Below are 16,461 nucleotides of genomic sequence, written 5' to 3'. Positions count from 1 at the left end.
TCGGCTGATGGAGGGGCCGGTGGCTGACAGGCCACAACACTAGCCTTCTCTCATCTTCCCTGTTATTGGTGCCCAAAAGTTTGGAAAAACACTTGGAGATGCAATCTAAAAATGGATAGCTTTGAAATGAATGTCTTCTCCTTTGATTTGGCGACTTCTCCTTTGATCTGCTGGGCCCCTAACATGACAAATTGGAAATTGTAACGGTTAAGAATGAAGATTTGTTTTAATTCATACCACCTGGATAATGGGAGGCTGTTTCACCTACTGGGATTTTATTACAGGGCAAAGCAGGAGTAGACCCTGCACCATGGCAGAGAAGTGTGATTACATTGCAAGCGTCTACGGTTATGATCTGGGTTGCCGATTCGTCAACTTCAGGCCGTTGGGCTTCGGTGTGAACGGGCTGGTTCTGTCTGCCGTCGACAGCAAGAGCTGCTGCAAAGTCGCCGTGAAAAAGATCGCCATCAACGATGCGCAGAGCTTGAAGCATGCTTTCCGGGAGATCAAGATCATCCGCCGACTGGATCACGACAACATTGTGAAGGTCTACGACGTCTTGGGGCCCAAAGGAGCGGACCTCCAAGGAGACTTGTTCAAATTCAACATGGTGTACATCATCCAGGAATACATGGAGACGGACCTGGCCCGCCTGCTGGAGCAAGGGCCACTTTCAGAAGAACACGCCAAACTTTTTATGTACCAGCTGCTCCGGGGCCTGAAATACATCCATTCAGCCAACGTCTTACATAGGGATTTAAAACCAGCCAACATATTCATCAATACGAATGATCTGGTGTTAAAGATTGGTGACTTTGGATTGGCCCGAGTTGTGGACCAACATTATTCACACAAGGTATGGCCTTCCGTTTGTTATCCTAACTTCATCCAATTGCTGTTCGTTTGCACTCTGCAGGCCTCCCAAACCCTCTGCACACCTCATTGTTTTTGCAAAAAAAAAGGGGGGGGCATTCAGAGCTTTGGGAGGCTTGTAGAGTGCTCCTAGGGCTGGGCTGGGGGGGGATGAGCAAAAGTAGCCTGTTTTTTTGCTCTTTTTTGCCCTCCCCAGCCCCCAGGAGCACTCTGCAAGCCTCCTAAACTCTCTGCACATCCATTTTTGCAAAGGGGGTGGGGTTTTGGTAGGCAAAAAATGCTGTATTCAGTGTATAAGATGCAGCCAGATTTTCACCCTCTTTTTTGGGGGGTGGGAGAAAGATGTAACGTATACTCAAAAAAGTACGGTACTTTGCAAGATTTGTTTCTTCCAGCGACACATTTAGACATTTCTGTGTTATATAATAGCAATAGCACTTAGACTTATATACCGCTTCATAGTGCTTTGCAACCCTCTCTCAGCAGTTTAAAGAGTCAACTTATTGCCCCCAAAAATCTGGGTCCTCATTTTATCAACCTTGGAAGGATGGAAGGCTAAGCCAATCTTGAGGTGGTCAGATTTGAACTGCTGGCAGTTTGCAGTCAACAGAATTAGTCTGCAATATTACATTCTAACCACCGTGCCACCACGGCGGAATAATAACAGGAGGTGGCGCAGTGGTTAGTGTGCAGTACTGCAGGCCACTTCAGCTGACTGTTATCTGCAGTTCAGCGGTTCTAATCTCACCGGCTCAAGGTTGACTCAGCCTTCCATCCTTCCGAGGTGGGTGAAATGAGGACCCAGACTGTGGGGGCGATATGCTGACTCTGTAAACCGCTTAGAGAGGGCTGAAAGCCCTATGAAGCGGTATATAAGTCTAACTGCTATTGCTACTGCTATAATGAATAACAGAGTTGGAAGGGACCTTGGCGGCCTTGTAGTCCAACTTCCTACTCAAGCAGTAAACCTTAACATTTCAGATAAATTGCTGTCCAATCTCTTCTTTAAAAATTCCAGTGTTGGAGCACCCATAATTTCTGGAGGCAAGTCATTCCACTGATTAATTGTTCCCACTGTTAGGAAATTTCTCCTTATTCCCAGGCTAGTTCTCTCCTTGATTAGTTTCCATCCATTACTTCTTCTGCAGTCTTCGGGTGCTTTGGAGAATAGCTTGACCCGCTGTTCTTTGTGAACTCCTTAGATATTGCAAGACTGCTGTCGTATCATTCCTAGTCCTTCTTTTCATTAAACTAGACTGGGGATCAGCAACCTGTGGCTCTGGAGCTGCATGTGGCTCTTTCATCCCTCTGCTGCGGCTCCCTGTCGCCGGTCGGCTCCACAATTGATAGGGCTTTCGATTAGGACAGGTAGAGGAAAAAAGGATGCACTAGCAGGAGACTCTATGATGGGGGAACTGGACTTCCGGTCGGCTCCAGAATTGAATTGGGGGGGGGGGCTTCCGGTTAGAACCTTTGTGGCTCTTTGAGTGTTTAAGGTTGCTGACCTCTAAACTATTTGTGATCACTGATGGAAGTCTTCCCCATTCTCATGCTCTCTTGTCCATACCTTAATGTCTTTACAAAGTAAGATGCTTTCATGTGTATTGGCATAAAGTCCCAATTCAACAGGTAAACTAGTTCTGCTGGCACATCAGTGCTTTCATCACAAATCCTTGTCCCTTAGCAGATACACCTTAGGAATTAGACTGCCTCCTTCAAGTAAGAGTGTTAACTCTAAGGAGCATCATGTTAATCCCGGAGTCCTTCGGGATTGGGCGGCATATGAATTTTATAAATAAATAAATAAATAAAATGGTACATCATAATTACAACAGATAAAAGAGAGCTTGAAAGCATACATCTTGCAATTGGGTGTAAACTTGAGAAAGATATGAATGTCTCCCACCTCCTACTGTTAAAATAAATGTGCCAGTTTAAACAAGGCAGGCATTTTAGTAAATATTTGGTATTGTAACTATTATCACACCTCATGCTGCTAAAACAAAAAAAACGGGGGGGGGGGGGCCTTCTTGTACCATTCCGTGCATCTGTCATTTGGCTTGTGAAAGATGCTTATTGCCGCTTTCCTAGCAAATGTGCTTCTTACCTTTTGCAGACTCAAAAGAAACAAGAGGCATTTCCTGCAGGGATTAAACAAAGATGGGGTACCATACTGTGCTAATTAATCGCAGAGGGAGTTGGGTCCTTTCTGATATTTTCTTCATCTTCTCATCTCTCTTAGAAATCTCTTGTTTCTCCAGTAATGCTTAAGTAAATTCCTGCTCTGACATATGTATCCTGCCAAGCTATCGGAGCTTTGTAGCTGATGTAGCTATGCGTCCGTTGTGACCTAGGCTTCAATCAAATCACGAAGCAGACTCCTTGTCCCCACAAAACCCCTTTTTATTAAGCTAATGTGAATTCCTCTCATTCACATCCAGCAAAGTCCTGGCAAACAGTCTTTCAAGGGTGAATTTATAACCACAGACCTTATCAGGCTTGGAGAGCTGCCAGGCCGATATCTTCCAAACGCAACGCTGTACAAGAAAATTCTTGGCAAGGAGTCTCTGTGAGTCACAAACAAAACTTCCCATGAACTAATTGTCTCCTGCAAACTCCACTCCCCTTTCGCTCCTTTTTATTCCCTATAAGAGGGGCCATTCACCATCCACCTTTTACTCCTGAGTTGGCCCTTGTTCCTTAACTGTTCCCGTCTCCTGGCAGCTCTGCGCATGCGCTCATTGGGAACAGGCTCCAGTTGTTCTTCTGCGCCACTTATCTATGACTCCGAAAGCAGCTGATAACTGTCAGTCGGCCCTGGCCCCATCTCTGCCTGATGCAGAGCCCTCATCAGAGCCTTCCCCAGATTCCAGGACTGGCCCATGTTCCTCCTCAACCTCCTCACTCTCTGAGTCTGCCACCAGCTCCATTGGCCACTGGCGGGCCACAACATTGTCAAGATTTCTTCCCCTGGATATTCATATCAGAAGATCATAGCTTTATTTACCTTCTGTCTTGATGTCCCAATGGGTGCTTTTTCGAAGAGGCAACTTGGTTTGGATTTTCTGTTTTTTTCTTTGAAGACATTGTGACTTTGAAGACAAGTTTCTTCACCTTCTTGGATGAGAAGCGAAATGTCTTCAAAGAAAAACCAGGAAGTCCAGTTGTCTCTTGAAAAAGCACCTTTGGGACATCAAGGAATCTACCCAGCATCTGGGGATTAAAAATTCCACCCCTCTTGGGTGATGTCACTGCATCACTGCCTGGATTTTGGGAACATGAATACATAGGAAAATGTTTTTTTCTTCTTCTCCTTGGTATACAATCCAGTTTTTCTGGGAGTCAATCAGAAGCAAGCAAAGCATGGGGCAGCAAACTTGCTTTTACATATCAGCTCATAATCAGAAATATGCCGCTTTTGGAAAGGAGAGAAAGAGGAGGAGAGAGGGTAGAAAGGAGAAGAGGAAGAGCAGGAGTAGGAGAAAGGTACGGGAAGAAGGAAGGGGAAGGAGAGGAGGAAGGAGGAAAGTAGAGAAGGGAGGGAGGGAGAAAGGAAAGGGAAAGGAAAGGAAGATGGAAGGGAGAGAAAAGGAAGGAGAGAGGGTAGGAAGGGAAAGAGGAAGAGTAGGAGCAAAGGAGAGGTAAGGGAAGAAGGAAGGGGAAGGAGAGGAGGAAGGAAGGAAGGAAGTAGAGAAGGGAGAGAGGGTGAAAAGAAAGAGGTAAGGAGAGGAGGATGGAAAGGAGAGAAAGGTACAGGAAGAAGGAAGGGAAAGGAGAGGAGGAAGGAAGAAAGTAGAGAAGGGAGGAAGGAAGAAAAGAAAGGGAAAATAAGGTGGTGTTATAACAGGAGGAAGGGATGGTAAACAAAGCAACCCAAACTGTATATTATAACCTATTAAATGAAATAATAAATGTATAAGAATGATAAATGTTAAAACACTTGTAACCAAATGACATGCTGTATGTGATGATGGGGTTTTGTGTGTGTGTGTGTGTGTGTGTTTTCTGTTTTTTTTGTTTTTTTATTGTTGTGGGTATGTGTTGTCTATGTAACAAAAATAAAAAAAATTAAATTAAAAAAAAAGAAATATGCCATTTTTGAATCGGGAAGGAGGTCTGTATTATATTTGTGGGGGGTGGGGGAAACACTCAATCATTAATTATCATATAATTTTAGAAATCTGCATTCAGTGTGCATCAGAAGAGTGGAAGCAAAAAGTTAAAACGGCAACTTTCCGTGTACACTGACAGCTTCTACACCGGAAACGAATTCCTTGTATGTCTAATCAGACTTGGTCAAATAAAGCCAAGTCTATTTTATTCTGTTCTCTTCTGTTCTGTTCTGCTCTACTTTCTGCTCTGCTCCTGTTCTGTACTGTTCTGTTGCATTCTGTTCTGTTACACCTTCAGTATTTTATAGCCCTTGAATCTCCAACTTCTATTTCTTTTTGCCTTTTGAAATCTTTTTATACAGGTAGTCAACAACTGTGGCCCAAACTTTCTGTTGCTAAGTGAAATACATGTTAAGGGAGTTTTTGCCCCATTTTACGACCTTTCCTGCCGCAGTTGTTAACTGAATCACTGCAGTTGTTAAGTTAGTTAACACAATTGTTAAGTGAATCTGGCTTCCCCATTGAGTTTGCTTGTCAGAAGGCCGCCAAAGGTGATCACGTGACCGTGGTCGTAAGTGTGAACCTGTTGCCAAGCGTCTGGATGCTGATCACGTGACCCTGATGATGATGCAACTTTCATAAGTGCCAAAAGTCGCTTTTTTCAGTTCCTTTGTGACTTAGAATGGTCATTAAATGAACTGTTGTAAGTCGAGGGCTCCCTGTACTTCTTGTCCTGTCCTCTGATGCCTTAGAGCAAGGGTGGTCGAACTCGATTTCATTGAGGGCCGCATCAAGGTTGTGTTTGACCTCGGGGAGCTGGGGTGGGCGTGGCCAGGGTGGGCGTGGCCAGCTCGACATCACTCGTGTCGGGAGCCCGTGGCTGCCTGAGCACTCTGCCAGCAAAAACAGACTCCCGAACTCCGTTTTCGGCTGCGACAGCTTCCTGCAACTCTCTGCCAGTGAAAATGAAGCTCGGGAGGGACACATGTAGCCCTCCTGAAGTACATTTTCGCTAGTAGAGGCACTGCGGGCTGATCCTTTGCTGTTTCCAGGGCGGCCCCGCGGGCCAGATCTAAACACTCTGCGGCCCGGATCCAGCCCCTGGGCCTTGAATTTGCCACCCCTGCCTTAGAGAACAAGTTAAACCTCTACCTGTACTTTTAAAAGCATCACACTCCCTATCCCCAATCTGCTGTCACGTCTCCCTTGCAAACATCTTGCAGCTGAGGTAGAAGAATTAGTTCACTTATGAAACGATGCTTATCAAAACAACACAAGTTATGCAGGCTTCATTTATTTAGAGAGAGAGAGGGAGGGAGGGAGGGATGGATGGATGGATGGATGGAGAGAGGGAGGGGGAGAGGGAGAGAGAGAGAGAGAGAGAATGAATGAATGAGAATGACAATTTGGAATTTTTAAAATAGCAGCAAAAGAAGAACCTGATCTTTCAGTTTTTTCATTGTGTGGCTAAAGAAAGTAATGGCTTTAAACAGGGTACCATCTTCTCATCAGGGAATAAAAGATAATGATAGGAAACCGGCTACATGCTCCTGTGAGTAAATTACTACCTTTTTCGGAGCTCATCCTTGGGATTAATAACAGGGCCGTGATGGGGATGCCAGCTCGCACCTGCCAGAAGCCGCAGCCAACGTGATGAGAATGCCCTACCTTCTTGGTCAGGGAGTTGTGAAAATTGATTTTATTTTTCTCCCCTGCACGCCGTATGTATGGAAGGGGGTGGGGTGGGGAAAGGTCTAAATAGAGGTAGAAAAAAAATATTTTTTGCCGTGATCGAGAACCAAGGGGACCTGGCAAAGGGCTGGAGAACAGGCGATTTACTGCATGGAGTTTAACCAGGAGCTACCGTGGAGCAGGGAGAATTCAATTTTTGCCAGATGGCAGGGGAATTTCTAGTTTGTAGCACGGCTGCTTCCTCCCACTACCAGATGCCCCAAGCCAACAGGAGGGTGTTCCAGTTTTACATATTTACATTTTGTCTTCCCTAATTTAAGAAAACACGTCACTGCCAGTGGGAACGATCCCTTGCGTCTGTGCGCTTCTGACACAGTTTGCTTCGGTTTTTTCAGAAACCCCGAACAAAACGGGAACAAGACGCTGAGCGTTTTGCAAAGACCTTGGGTCCCCTCGTGGCACGACAAAACCGCGCTCGTCAAAATCGTGGTGATAAAATCGCGGCGCTAAAGCCGCGACGTCATCACCGTGTGTCATCACCGCCGCGACAACAGCGCGGCAACAGAAGGGCGCTTTAAAATGGCGCCGCAGCAGAAAGCCGGTTTCAATTAAGGTAAGGGTTAGGATTAGGTTTAGGGGTTTGTTTTAGGGTTAGGTTTAGGGTTAGGTTTAGGGTTAGGTTTAGGGTTAGGTTTAGCGTTAGGTTTAGCGTTAGGTTTAGCGTTAGGTTTAGCGTTAGGTTTAGTGTTAGGTTTAGGGTACTGAGTGCTTGGGAATGTGCGGATTTCCCCTCCGCGATTATGTCATTGCGGTAGGGTTGCATTTTTCCTTAGCGCTTCCAACGGCGCGAATTAGTCTTCGCGCTTATGTCTCCGTGGATAAGGGCTTTGCGGATTTGTGGTGGAACCAGGTCCCCTCACTCCCTAGAGGTGGGAGCTCAAAGAAGAGAATTGGGGAGGCATATTGGAAAGCACCAGATACAGCCACCTCTTCTCCCAACCCATGTCTTGACTATGTGGTCAGCTTGCCTTGCTCAATGGATAGTGTGCTTTTGTCCAGATGCACAAAAGCACAATCTATCTAATCGGTACAACCCAAAATCAAAGCTTTATTTTTTCCCCCACCTCAAGCACAAAGTCCAGAAGTGGTTTCCAAGTAGACACAACAGTACCGATTTTTCTTTTCTTTTATCCATTTATCCATTTCTGCCAACTCCATCAATTTTTGCAGAACTCTGAACAGTCGCTAAGTGATCAGTCATAAATCAAGGACCGCCAGCACCATCTAAACTCAGACGCCACTGCTCACTTTAAAAAAAGTCTTGCTTAACGACATGAATTTTGGGTTCAATTGTGGTCGTAAGTCACAGCCTAACTACGTAATACTGAAAAGTATCATAGTTTCAGCTCAGGGCAACAAAAACGTGGTCATTGAAAATATTATTTTCAAGTGGATTTTTCTCTTAGTTTCAGCTGTCTGGCTGAAATTGGGAACCACTAGAAGATGCTTAGAAGATCGGTCTCTGGTGGCATTTAATAATTGAACCGACGGATCCTCGGTCCATGTGGCATCACTTCACCTTCGGCACAAGAAAAACATTCTGTCAAAACACAGTGAAGCATTCAGTAAGGGGGTAATTGGATGTCTCCGAAAAAACAGCCGAAATGGAATGAATTGTTGTGCTGAGTTCAAAGAAGAGGGAAAAATGATGGCCATCTGTCAAATATCTGAAAGGCTATAGTGGAAAACGTGGAGCCGGCTTTTTCTGTGCCACGTCAAGGAACAGACCAATTTTGTAGGATGTTAAAATATTCATGACTGGGAGAGACATGGGAACGAGGTCAGCCAATGAATAGGCATAGCAACTAAGTCAGCCAATGGGAGCATAAACAGATCTGAGTCTGTGCAAAGAATTGAAACAGAAACTTAAGCAGTCTGCTGCTCTGAGAAGTAAACAAGCAGTCTGTCTGGGCTTGCCTGCTGAAATGAAACTAACTGCCCGGATTAATTAACAAGATCGCCTTAATTAAACCACACAAGGATGGTTGCACAGCCAGTACAGCTGTGCAACCATCCTTGTGTGGTTTAATTAAGCTGTGCTGTGGCTCCGTCACCAGTTGGTGCCACAATTTTGAGAGGAGCTTCTGGTGGGGTGGGGAATAGAAGCACAGTGCGCCAGGAGAAGACTCTATGGCAAGGGGAGGGTTTTCCAGTTGTCTTCACAATTGATAGGGCTTTCGGTTATGAGAGGTAGGGGAAAGAGTACGCCGCACTAGGAGGAGACTCTATGGTGGGGGAACTGAACTTCTGTTCAGCTCCAGAATTGAACAGGGGGCTTCCAGTTAGGACCTTTGTGGCTCCCGGTGTTTTCTTTGGGAAATGGGTCCAAATGGCTCTTTGAGTGTTTAAATTTGCCGACCCCTGGACTATACCATTTTCAGACAAATGGTTGTCCAGTCTTTTCTTAAAAACCTCCAGTGAGGGAGTGCCCATGATTTCTAAAGGCAAACTGTTCCGCTGGTTAATTGTTCTCACTTTGAGGACGTTTTTCCTTAATTTCAGATTGTTTCTCTCTTTGGTTAGTTTCCAACCATTGTTCCTTATCCTGCCCTCTGGTGCTTTGAAAAATAATTTGACCCCCCTCTTCTTTATGGCATCCCCTCAAATACTGGAATACTGCTATCATGTCGCCCCTAATTCTTCTTTTCTTTCTCTCTTTTCTTTCCTCAGTGTCCTTTTTTTTCTTTCTTTTTTTTAATACAAATAATACAAACACAGTAAATACAAAAAAAGAAGGAAAAAAAAAAGAAAAAAAGAACAAATATTACAGTGCACATTCTTTTTTTCTGTAGACTGGCCAAACCCAAATTCTGCAGCTGTTCTTCATACGTTTTAGTCTCCAGGCCTTTGATAATCTTATTTGCTAATTTAACAACTGCAGTGATTCACTTAAGAACTGTGGCAAGAAAAGTTGTAAAATGGGACAAAACTCACAACAATTTTTCTCACTCAGCAACATAGATTTTGGGCTCCGTTGTGTTCATAAGTTGAGGACTACCTGTATGGCATTACACTTTTCTCCCTGAACTACAAATTGGAGTAAAGTCTGCAAAATGTTAGCAGATGCAGAAAAAATATTATGTATCTTCAGAGAAGTGCAAATATGCAAAGGCAGATTCAACAAGTGCCAAAGTTAATCGAGGCAGAGAAATAGCAGAACATGGCTTGTTTTGAAGGTGTGTAAGACAGGTAATCCTCGACTTACAACAGTTCATTTAGTGACCGTTCGAAGTGACAATGGCACTGAAAAAGTTACTTATGACTGTTTTTCACACTTACGACCATTGCAGCATCCCCATGGTTACATGATCAAAATTTGGATGCTTGGCAACTGGCTCGTTATTTATCACGTTTGCAGAGTCTTGGGGTCAGTGGTGGGATGCAACCGGTTTAACAACCAGTTTGGTGAGGGCGTGCTTTGCGTGCATGCGCACCTAACATGCTTTGCAGGTGTGCAGCGTTCAAAACCGCCCATTTTAAGCTTAAAAACTCTGTGTCAATGCCTGTGAGTAAAAAAGTTGACACGCGGCAATCCACTGTGCCACGTGAATCAGCTGAGCTAAAAAACAGGGAAATATAGGACAGGAAAGGGCAGGGGAGGGTGGGCGGGGCCAACCGGAAGTACCGGCTCACCGGAACCGGTGCAAACCGTTAGAATACCACCACTGCTTGGGGTCGTACGATCACCTTTTGCGACCTTCTGCCAAAGTCCGTGAGGAAGCCAAAGTCACTTAACAACAGTGTTACCAACTTAACAATTGTAGTGACTTAATGACCATGACAAGGGAGGTTGTGAAATGGGGCACAACTCACTTAATAACTCTCCCACTTAGCAACATAAACTTTGGGATTTATTGTGGTTATAAGTCGAGGACTACCTGCAATTATAATTAGACCTTCACTAAAAAACAGTCTGAAATGTGGTAATAATAAGAGAAAATGCAGGTTGGCCTTCAAAGTTCCTAACAGTGCTCTGATCACCTCTGAAATTAAATCCATCCAGTTTGCTGCTGGTAAGTCTGGGGAAGGCTCGGACGAGTGCTCCGCGTCGGAGGCAGAGAAGGGCCATGGCCATCTGGAAGTTATGTGCTGCCTCCAGAGTTGGACATCAGTGAGGAAGAGGAAGAGGGGGAGCCTGTTCCCAATGTGCGCATGCGCAGAGCTGCCAGAAGGCGAGAACAGTTAAGACAAAAGGGGTGACTTGGGAGTAACGCTTGGAGATGATTGGCCCCTCCCATAAGACATAAAGGAGGAGCAAAGGCAAGTGAGCCTTTGCAGGAAGCAACTTTGTTCCTTCCGGTCGGTTTAAATTCTGAAGCTCTGTTTTGACTCTGTGCTCTGTGTGGCCTTGCAAAGCTAATTGGCAATTAGGTATTTGGCAGCGTTTCAAGGGAGGTAAAGGTGGGCGCTTATCAGCCTTATCCCGAAAGACTTTGGTAGACTTTTGTCGGACTCTTTACAAACTATTTGTGACTCATTATGGGCTGTGAATGAACATAATTCACAGCCGTTGAAATAAAAAGAGGGTTTGGGGGACTAAGCATGTGGTTTCTACTGTCTCAGGAAGCACAGTGGGATTCAAAAGGTTTTACTACCGGTTCTGTGGACGTGGCTTGGTGAGCGTGGCAGGGGAAGGATATGGTAAAATCTCCATTTCCCTCCAGATTAGCTAGGACTCGGGAGGCAGTATAGATGGCAGAATAGATGGGGGCGGGGCTAGTCAGAGGTGGTATTTGCTGATTGGCTGAATGACTCAAAATTTCTGCTGCCGGTTCTCCAGAACTGGTCAAAACCTGCTGAATATGACCTCTGATATTGTGTGATTGTTGTATACACTTTGTTAAACCTCCTTTCTTTTCTAAGAAGGCTTATGGCCCCCATTTGGAGCAATGCCCCTGGGATGGATTCCAAATGAAATTGTTTGTGACCGATGCCACCATCCCATTCTTTTCATTAAAAGAAACTTTCTTTAAAAACAGCAAACCTTCGCAGGTGCCAAGGGTGTGTGTGTGTTGATCCACAGGCGCATTCCCAGCGTTTCTCTAAAAAGACGACTTTGTTTCGTTTTATGAATGAGTTCCTGGCGAAGAAGAAGGGATCCATTGAAACTCTAGGGACGCTGGATCGTGTCTGGAAATGCATTATCGGCCCATATATGGTGGTGCTTTTTAGAATTCTTTTTGTTTTAGGGAACATTAGCAATTAAAACAGGGGAGGGGGAATCATTGCAAAGCTGCCCGTAAAGAGTTTTGGCTTAGCAATCTCAATTACTTGCCAGACCTAGTGAGGAAAAAAAATAAAAAATAAAATGAAGTGGCTTTTTCAAAAGCAAGGCACCGTGATTGGTCATGCCCGGTTATAAAGGAGAGGAAAGGGACAAAGGGAAAATAGAAGTGGTGCTTTATTCTTTGGTTGTTGTTTTTAATGTGTTGTGGTGCGAATTACCTTTAATTGTACGGATAATTAAGGATGATTGGGGTTTTCTTTTTCTCACCGAAGTTGTACTTGCCCTCTTTTGAACCGCAAGGAAGAAAAAACAATAGACAGTATAGAATAGAATAACAGAGTTGGAAAGGACCTTGGAGGTCTTCTAGTCCAACCCCCTGCCTAGGCAGTAAACCCTACACCACTTCAGACAAATGGTTATCCAACATCTTCTTAAAAACTTTCAGTGTTGGGGCATTCACAACTTCTGGAGTCGTTCCACTGATTAATTGTTCTCATTGTCAGGAAATTTATCCTTAGTTCTAAGTTGCTTCTCTCCTTGATTAGTTTCCACCCATTGCTGCTTCTTCTATACTCAGGTCCTTGGAGAATAGTTTGACTCCCTCTTCTTTGGGGCAACCCCTGAGATATTGGAACACTGCTATCATGTCTCCCTTAGTCCTTCTTTCTATTAAACTAGACATACCCAGTTCCTGCAACCGTTCTTCATATGTTTTTTTTCCCGTAAAATGTGTTTTTATTTTCCATTTTCCATTTTCATACAGTCACATATATACTGTGCATAACCGGGGCCATACAACATTAAACAATAAACACAGCAATTCCTCTTGTCAACAATACCCCCCAAAATAGAAACCCACTATACCTCTTCAACCCTCCATACACCCTTTCTTTCGCCCCCCCTCCAACTTTCTTCATATGTTTTAGCCTCCAGTCCCCTAATCCTCTTTGTTGCTCTTCTCTGCACTCTATCTAGAGTCTCAGTATCTTTTCTACATCGTGATGACCAAAACTGGATGCAGAGTTCCAAGTGTGGCTTTACCAAGGCATTATAAAGTGCTATTAACACTTCACCTGATCTTGATTCTAGGACACACAAATTTAAAAAGCAAGATCTTGTATTCGCTTTTAGGAGAGCATGAGGGGCAATCATGAACCTCAGCTTTTGGGTGACTGTGATTTTTGGCAAGGGAAACAAGCTTGGCACTCCCTCTTGGCCCGTGCGAGTCAAGTTTGGCTCCTGCTGCCCTGTTTATGGGGCCCCCTGCCAAGCCTTTTTCTCCACTATTTCTTTCTTCGGTGCAGCTGGGCTTTTGATCTTGCTTTAACTCGCACAAACACGGGTCGACCTTCGCACAACCCACCTGCTGACAGGGCTTGCAAACTGCGCGAGTGTTTTTTTGGTGCCCCAAGATCTCGGAATAAATTCGCTTTTGACCAGCGGGCTGTTTTTGTTTTGAAAGAGAGAAGATCGGGGAAAATGCAGCTAGCAAATAAATATTTGCGATATGTATAACCCCAGACAGGTAAAAATCAAGTCCATTTCCAAGCTGGAGGTTAGATAAAATAAAGAAAGGGGCTGAAAACTGCCCATAACTTCAAGGATGTTTGTAATGCGAAGAGTTCTCTGCAGATCAGGAAAAAAAATAACAAAATAAATAGAGTTGGAAGGGACCTTGGAGGTCTTCTAGTTCAACCCCTTGCTCAAGGTGGAGACACATTACCATTTCAGACAAATGGTTGTCCAATCACTTCTTAAAAACCTCCAATGATGGAGGACCCACAACTTCCGAAGGCAAGCCATGCCACCAATTCATTGTTTTCACTGTCAAGGAATTTCTTCTTAGTTCTAGGTTGCTTGATTAGTTGCCATCCATTGCTTTTTGTCCTGCCTTCAGGTGCTTTGGAGAATAGCTTGACCTCCTCCTGTCTGTGTTGTTAGTTGTGAAGTTGTGTCCGACACATCGCAACCCCATGGACAACGTTCCTCCAGGCCTTCCCGTCCTCTACCATCCTCTCGAGTCCATTTAAGCTCACGCCTATTGCTTCGGTGACTCCATCCAGCCACCTCCTTCTCTGTCGTCCCCTTCTTCTTTTACCTTCAATCGTTCCCAGCATGAGGCTCTTCTCCAGTGAGTCCTTCCTTCTCATTAGGTGGCCAAAGTACTTGAGTTTCATCTTCAGGATCTGGCCTTCTAAAGAGCAGTCAGCAATCTCCTCTAGGACCGACCGGTTTGATCTCCTTGCAGCCCAAGGGACTCGCAAGAGTCTTCTCCAGCACCAGAGTTCAAAGGCCTCCATTCTTTGTTGCTCAGCCTTTCTTACGGTCCACCTTTCACAGCCATACATTGCAACTGGGAAAACCATAGGCTTGACTAGACACACTTTTGTTGTCTGTGAGAAACCCTCAAATATTGGACGACTGCTATCATGTCACCTCCTAATCTTTCTCTTTGTTAGACTAGACATATCCAGGTCCTACAACCGTTCATTGTGTATGCTTTAGCTTCCAGCTCCTTAATGATCTTTGATTCTTCTGAAAGTCAAGAAATTTATAGGAATAAATCCACGAAGCCCTGAAACAAAGACAGGCGTTGTCTTTGAAAGCTTCACTTAATAAATAAAGACATGATCACTCCCATTTTTTTTCCACATCATTCTTGTGTTGCCATATGATGGTCTTGGAAGAGTTGCTTTCAGACTTTTGAAAGTCTTTCCCATGGTGCCAACTAACCATAGAACTAATTTCTGCTTTGTTTAATCTGCCAAGTGGCTATTATGAATCCGATGCTTAGCATTTTATAGTACATGCTCTCCCAAGCTTGTCGTCTCTGCATTTAACAGATCCATTTCTTTGAAGGGTTTGATCCTAGATCACTTCCACAGAAAAGCTTTTCAAAAATCCGAAACCAGTCCCTGATGCTTTTGATGCCTTTTGATGTGTTGAACTGATTTATTTTGATGTTTGTGTGTAATGCATTTGAAACTGCAGGAAACCCTCCCTCCCTTCCTTCCCTCCCTCCCTCTCTCCTTCTTTCCCTCTCTCTTTCTTTCCCATCTTTCCTTCCTTCCCTCCCCCTCTTTCTTTTTCTTTCTTTCCCTCTTTTTTTCTTTCCTTCCTTTTCCTTCCCTACCCCTCCCTCACTCACTTTCTTTCTCTCTCTCTCTTTCCCTTCTTTCTTTCCTTGCTTTTCCTTCCTTTCCTACCCCTCCCTCCCTTTCTTTCTTTCTCTCTTTCTTTCCCTCTTTCTTTCTTTTCTTCATTTTCCTTCCCTCCTTCTTTCCCTCCTTCCCTATCCCTCCCTCCCTCTCTTTCTTTCTCTCCCTCTTTCTTTCCCTTCTTTCTTTCTTTCTTTCTTTCTTTCCTTTTCCTTCCTTCCCTACCCCTCCCTCCCTCCCTCTCTTTATTTCTCTCTCTCTTTCCCTTTCTTTCTTTCCTTGCTTTTCCTTCCTTTCCTACCCTTCCCTCCCTTTCTTTCTCTCTTTCTTTCCCTCTTTGTTTCTTTTCTTCATTTTCCTTCCCTCCTTCTTTCCCTCCTTCCCTATCCCTCCCTCCCTCTCTTTCTTTCTCTCCCTCTTTCTTTCCCTTCTTTCTTTCCTTCCTTTTCCTTCCTTCCCTACCCCTCCCTCCCTCCCTCTCTTTATTTCTCTCTCTCTTTCCCTTTCTTTCTTTCCTTCCTTTTCCTTCCTTCCCTACCCCTCCCTCCCTCTCTTTCTCTCTCTCTTTCTTTCCCTTCTTTCGTTCTTTCTTTCCTTCCTTTTCCTTCCTTCCCTACCCCTCCCTCCTTCCCTCCCTCCCTCCCTCTCTTTCTCTCTCTCTTTCTTTCCCTTCTTTCTCTTTCTTTCTTTCCTTCCTTCCCTCCCTCTCTTTCTTTCTCTCTCTCTTTCTTTCCCTTCTTTCTTTCCTTCCTTTTCCTTCCTTCCTTCCCTCTCTCCCTTCTTTCCCTGCAGCTTTACATCTGCTTCTACATTTATTTGCAGGACTTCCCTCCTGACTTTTAGGGCTTTAGGCCTTTCAACGGGAAAGGTGGCTTGCTAAATTTTTGCACTCCTCATAGCAATCGTTGGGATTCCTCCCCCTGCATAATCAGATAAACACACGCAACATAAAGCCAGCATGTTTGTCTATGGGTTCATATAGCATGCAATTCATGGAATCCTTGTCCTTTGCATGGAATCAAGTGGGCTTTTCTATTGAGTGAGTGTTGGTGAATCTGAAGTTCATTGTGGATCATTTTCAGGCTGGTTTTGCAGGGAGGCAGCACAGAAATGCCCTTCATTCGAACTGTACTTTTTTTAAAAAAAACCTGGGTCTTTTCGGAAAGCAGCCATGCGTGAAAGAGGATGTCTCCAGCCAGCTGTTAAGCAAAATTAGTTTTTCAGTAGAATGCAGCAGATTGTTCTGCCGTTTGTCAATTAATAATGATAAAGTATGAGGTGTATTTAAATTATTGGTACAAAGCTGCAAGACAAAGAAAAAAACAGATGTATTATCTTG

At 44.4% G+C, this 16,461-nt stretch overlaps 1 protein-coding gene across 1 annotated transcript in view; it reads left to right on the top strand.

Annotated features, from left to right (window-relative positions):
- The first annotated feature begins 310 nt into the window (after positions 1-310).
- The window catches only part of LOC116506256 (mitogen-activated protein kinase 4-like), a 44,608-nt gene continuing 28,457 nt past the window's right edge, over positions 311-16,461 (top strand). Inside the window, exon 1 of the mRNA XM_032213904.1 lies at positions 311-856. Within this exon, the coding sequence (XP_032069795.1) occupies positions 311-856 (546 nt within the window). The remainder of the gene's footprint in view (positions 857-16,461) is intronic.

Source organism: Thamnophis elegans, chromosome 3, assembly GCF_009769535.1.
Source record: "Thamnophis elegans isolate rThaEle1 chromosome 3, rThaEle1.pri, whole genome shotgun sequence".
Classification (NCBI taxonomy): Eukaryota; Metazoa; Chordata; class Lepidosauria; order Squamata; family Colubridae; genus Thamnophis; species Thamnophis elegans.
Note: the sequence above shows the minus strand (reverse complement) of the source record. Positions and strands in the feature narration are given on the sequence as shown.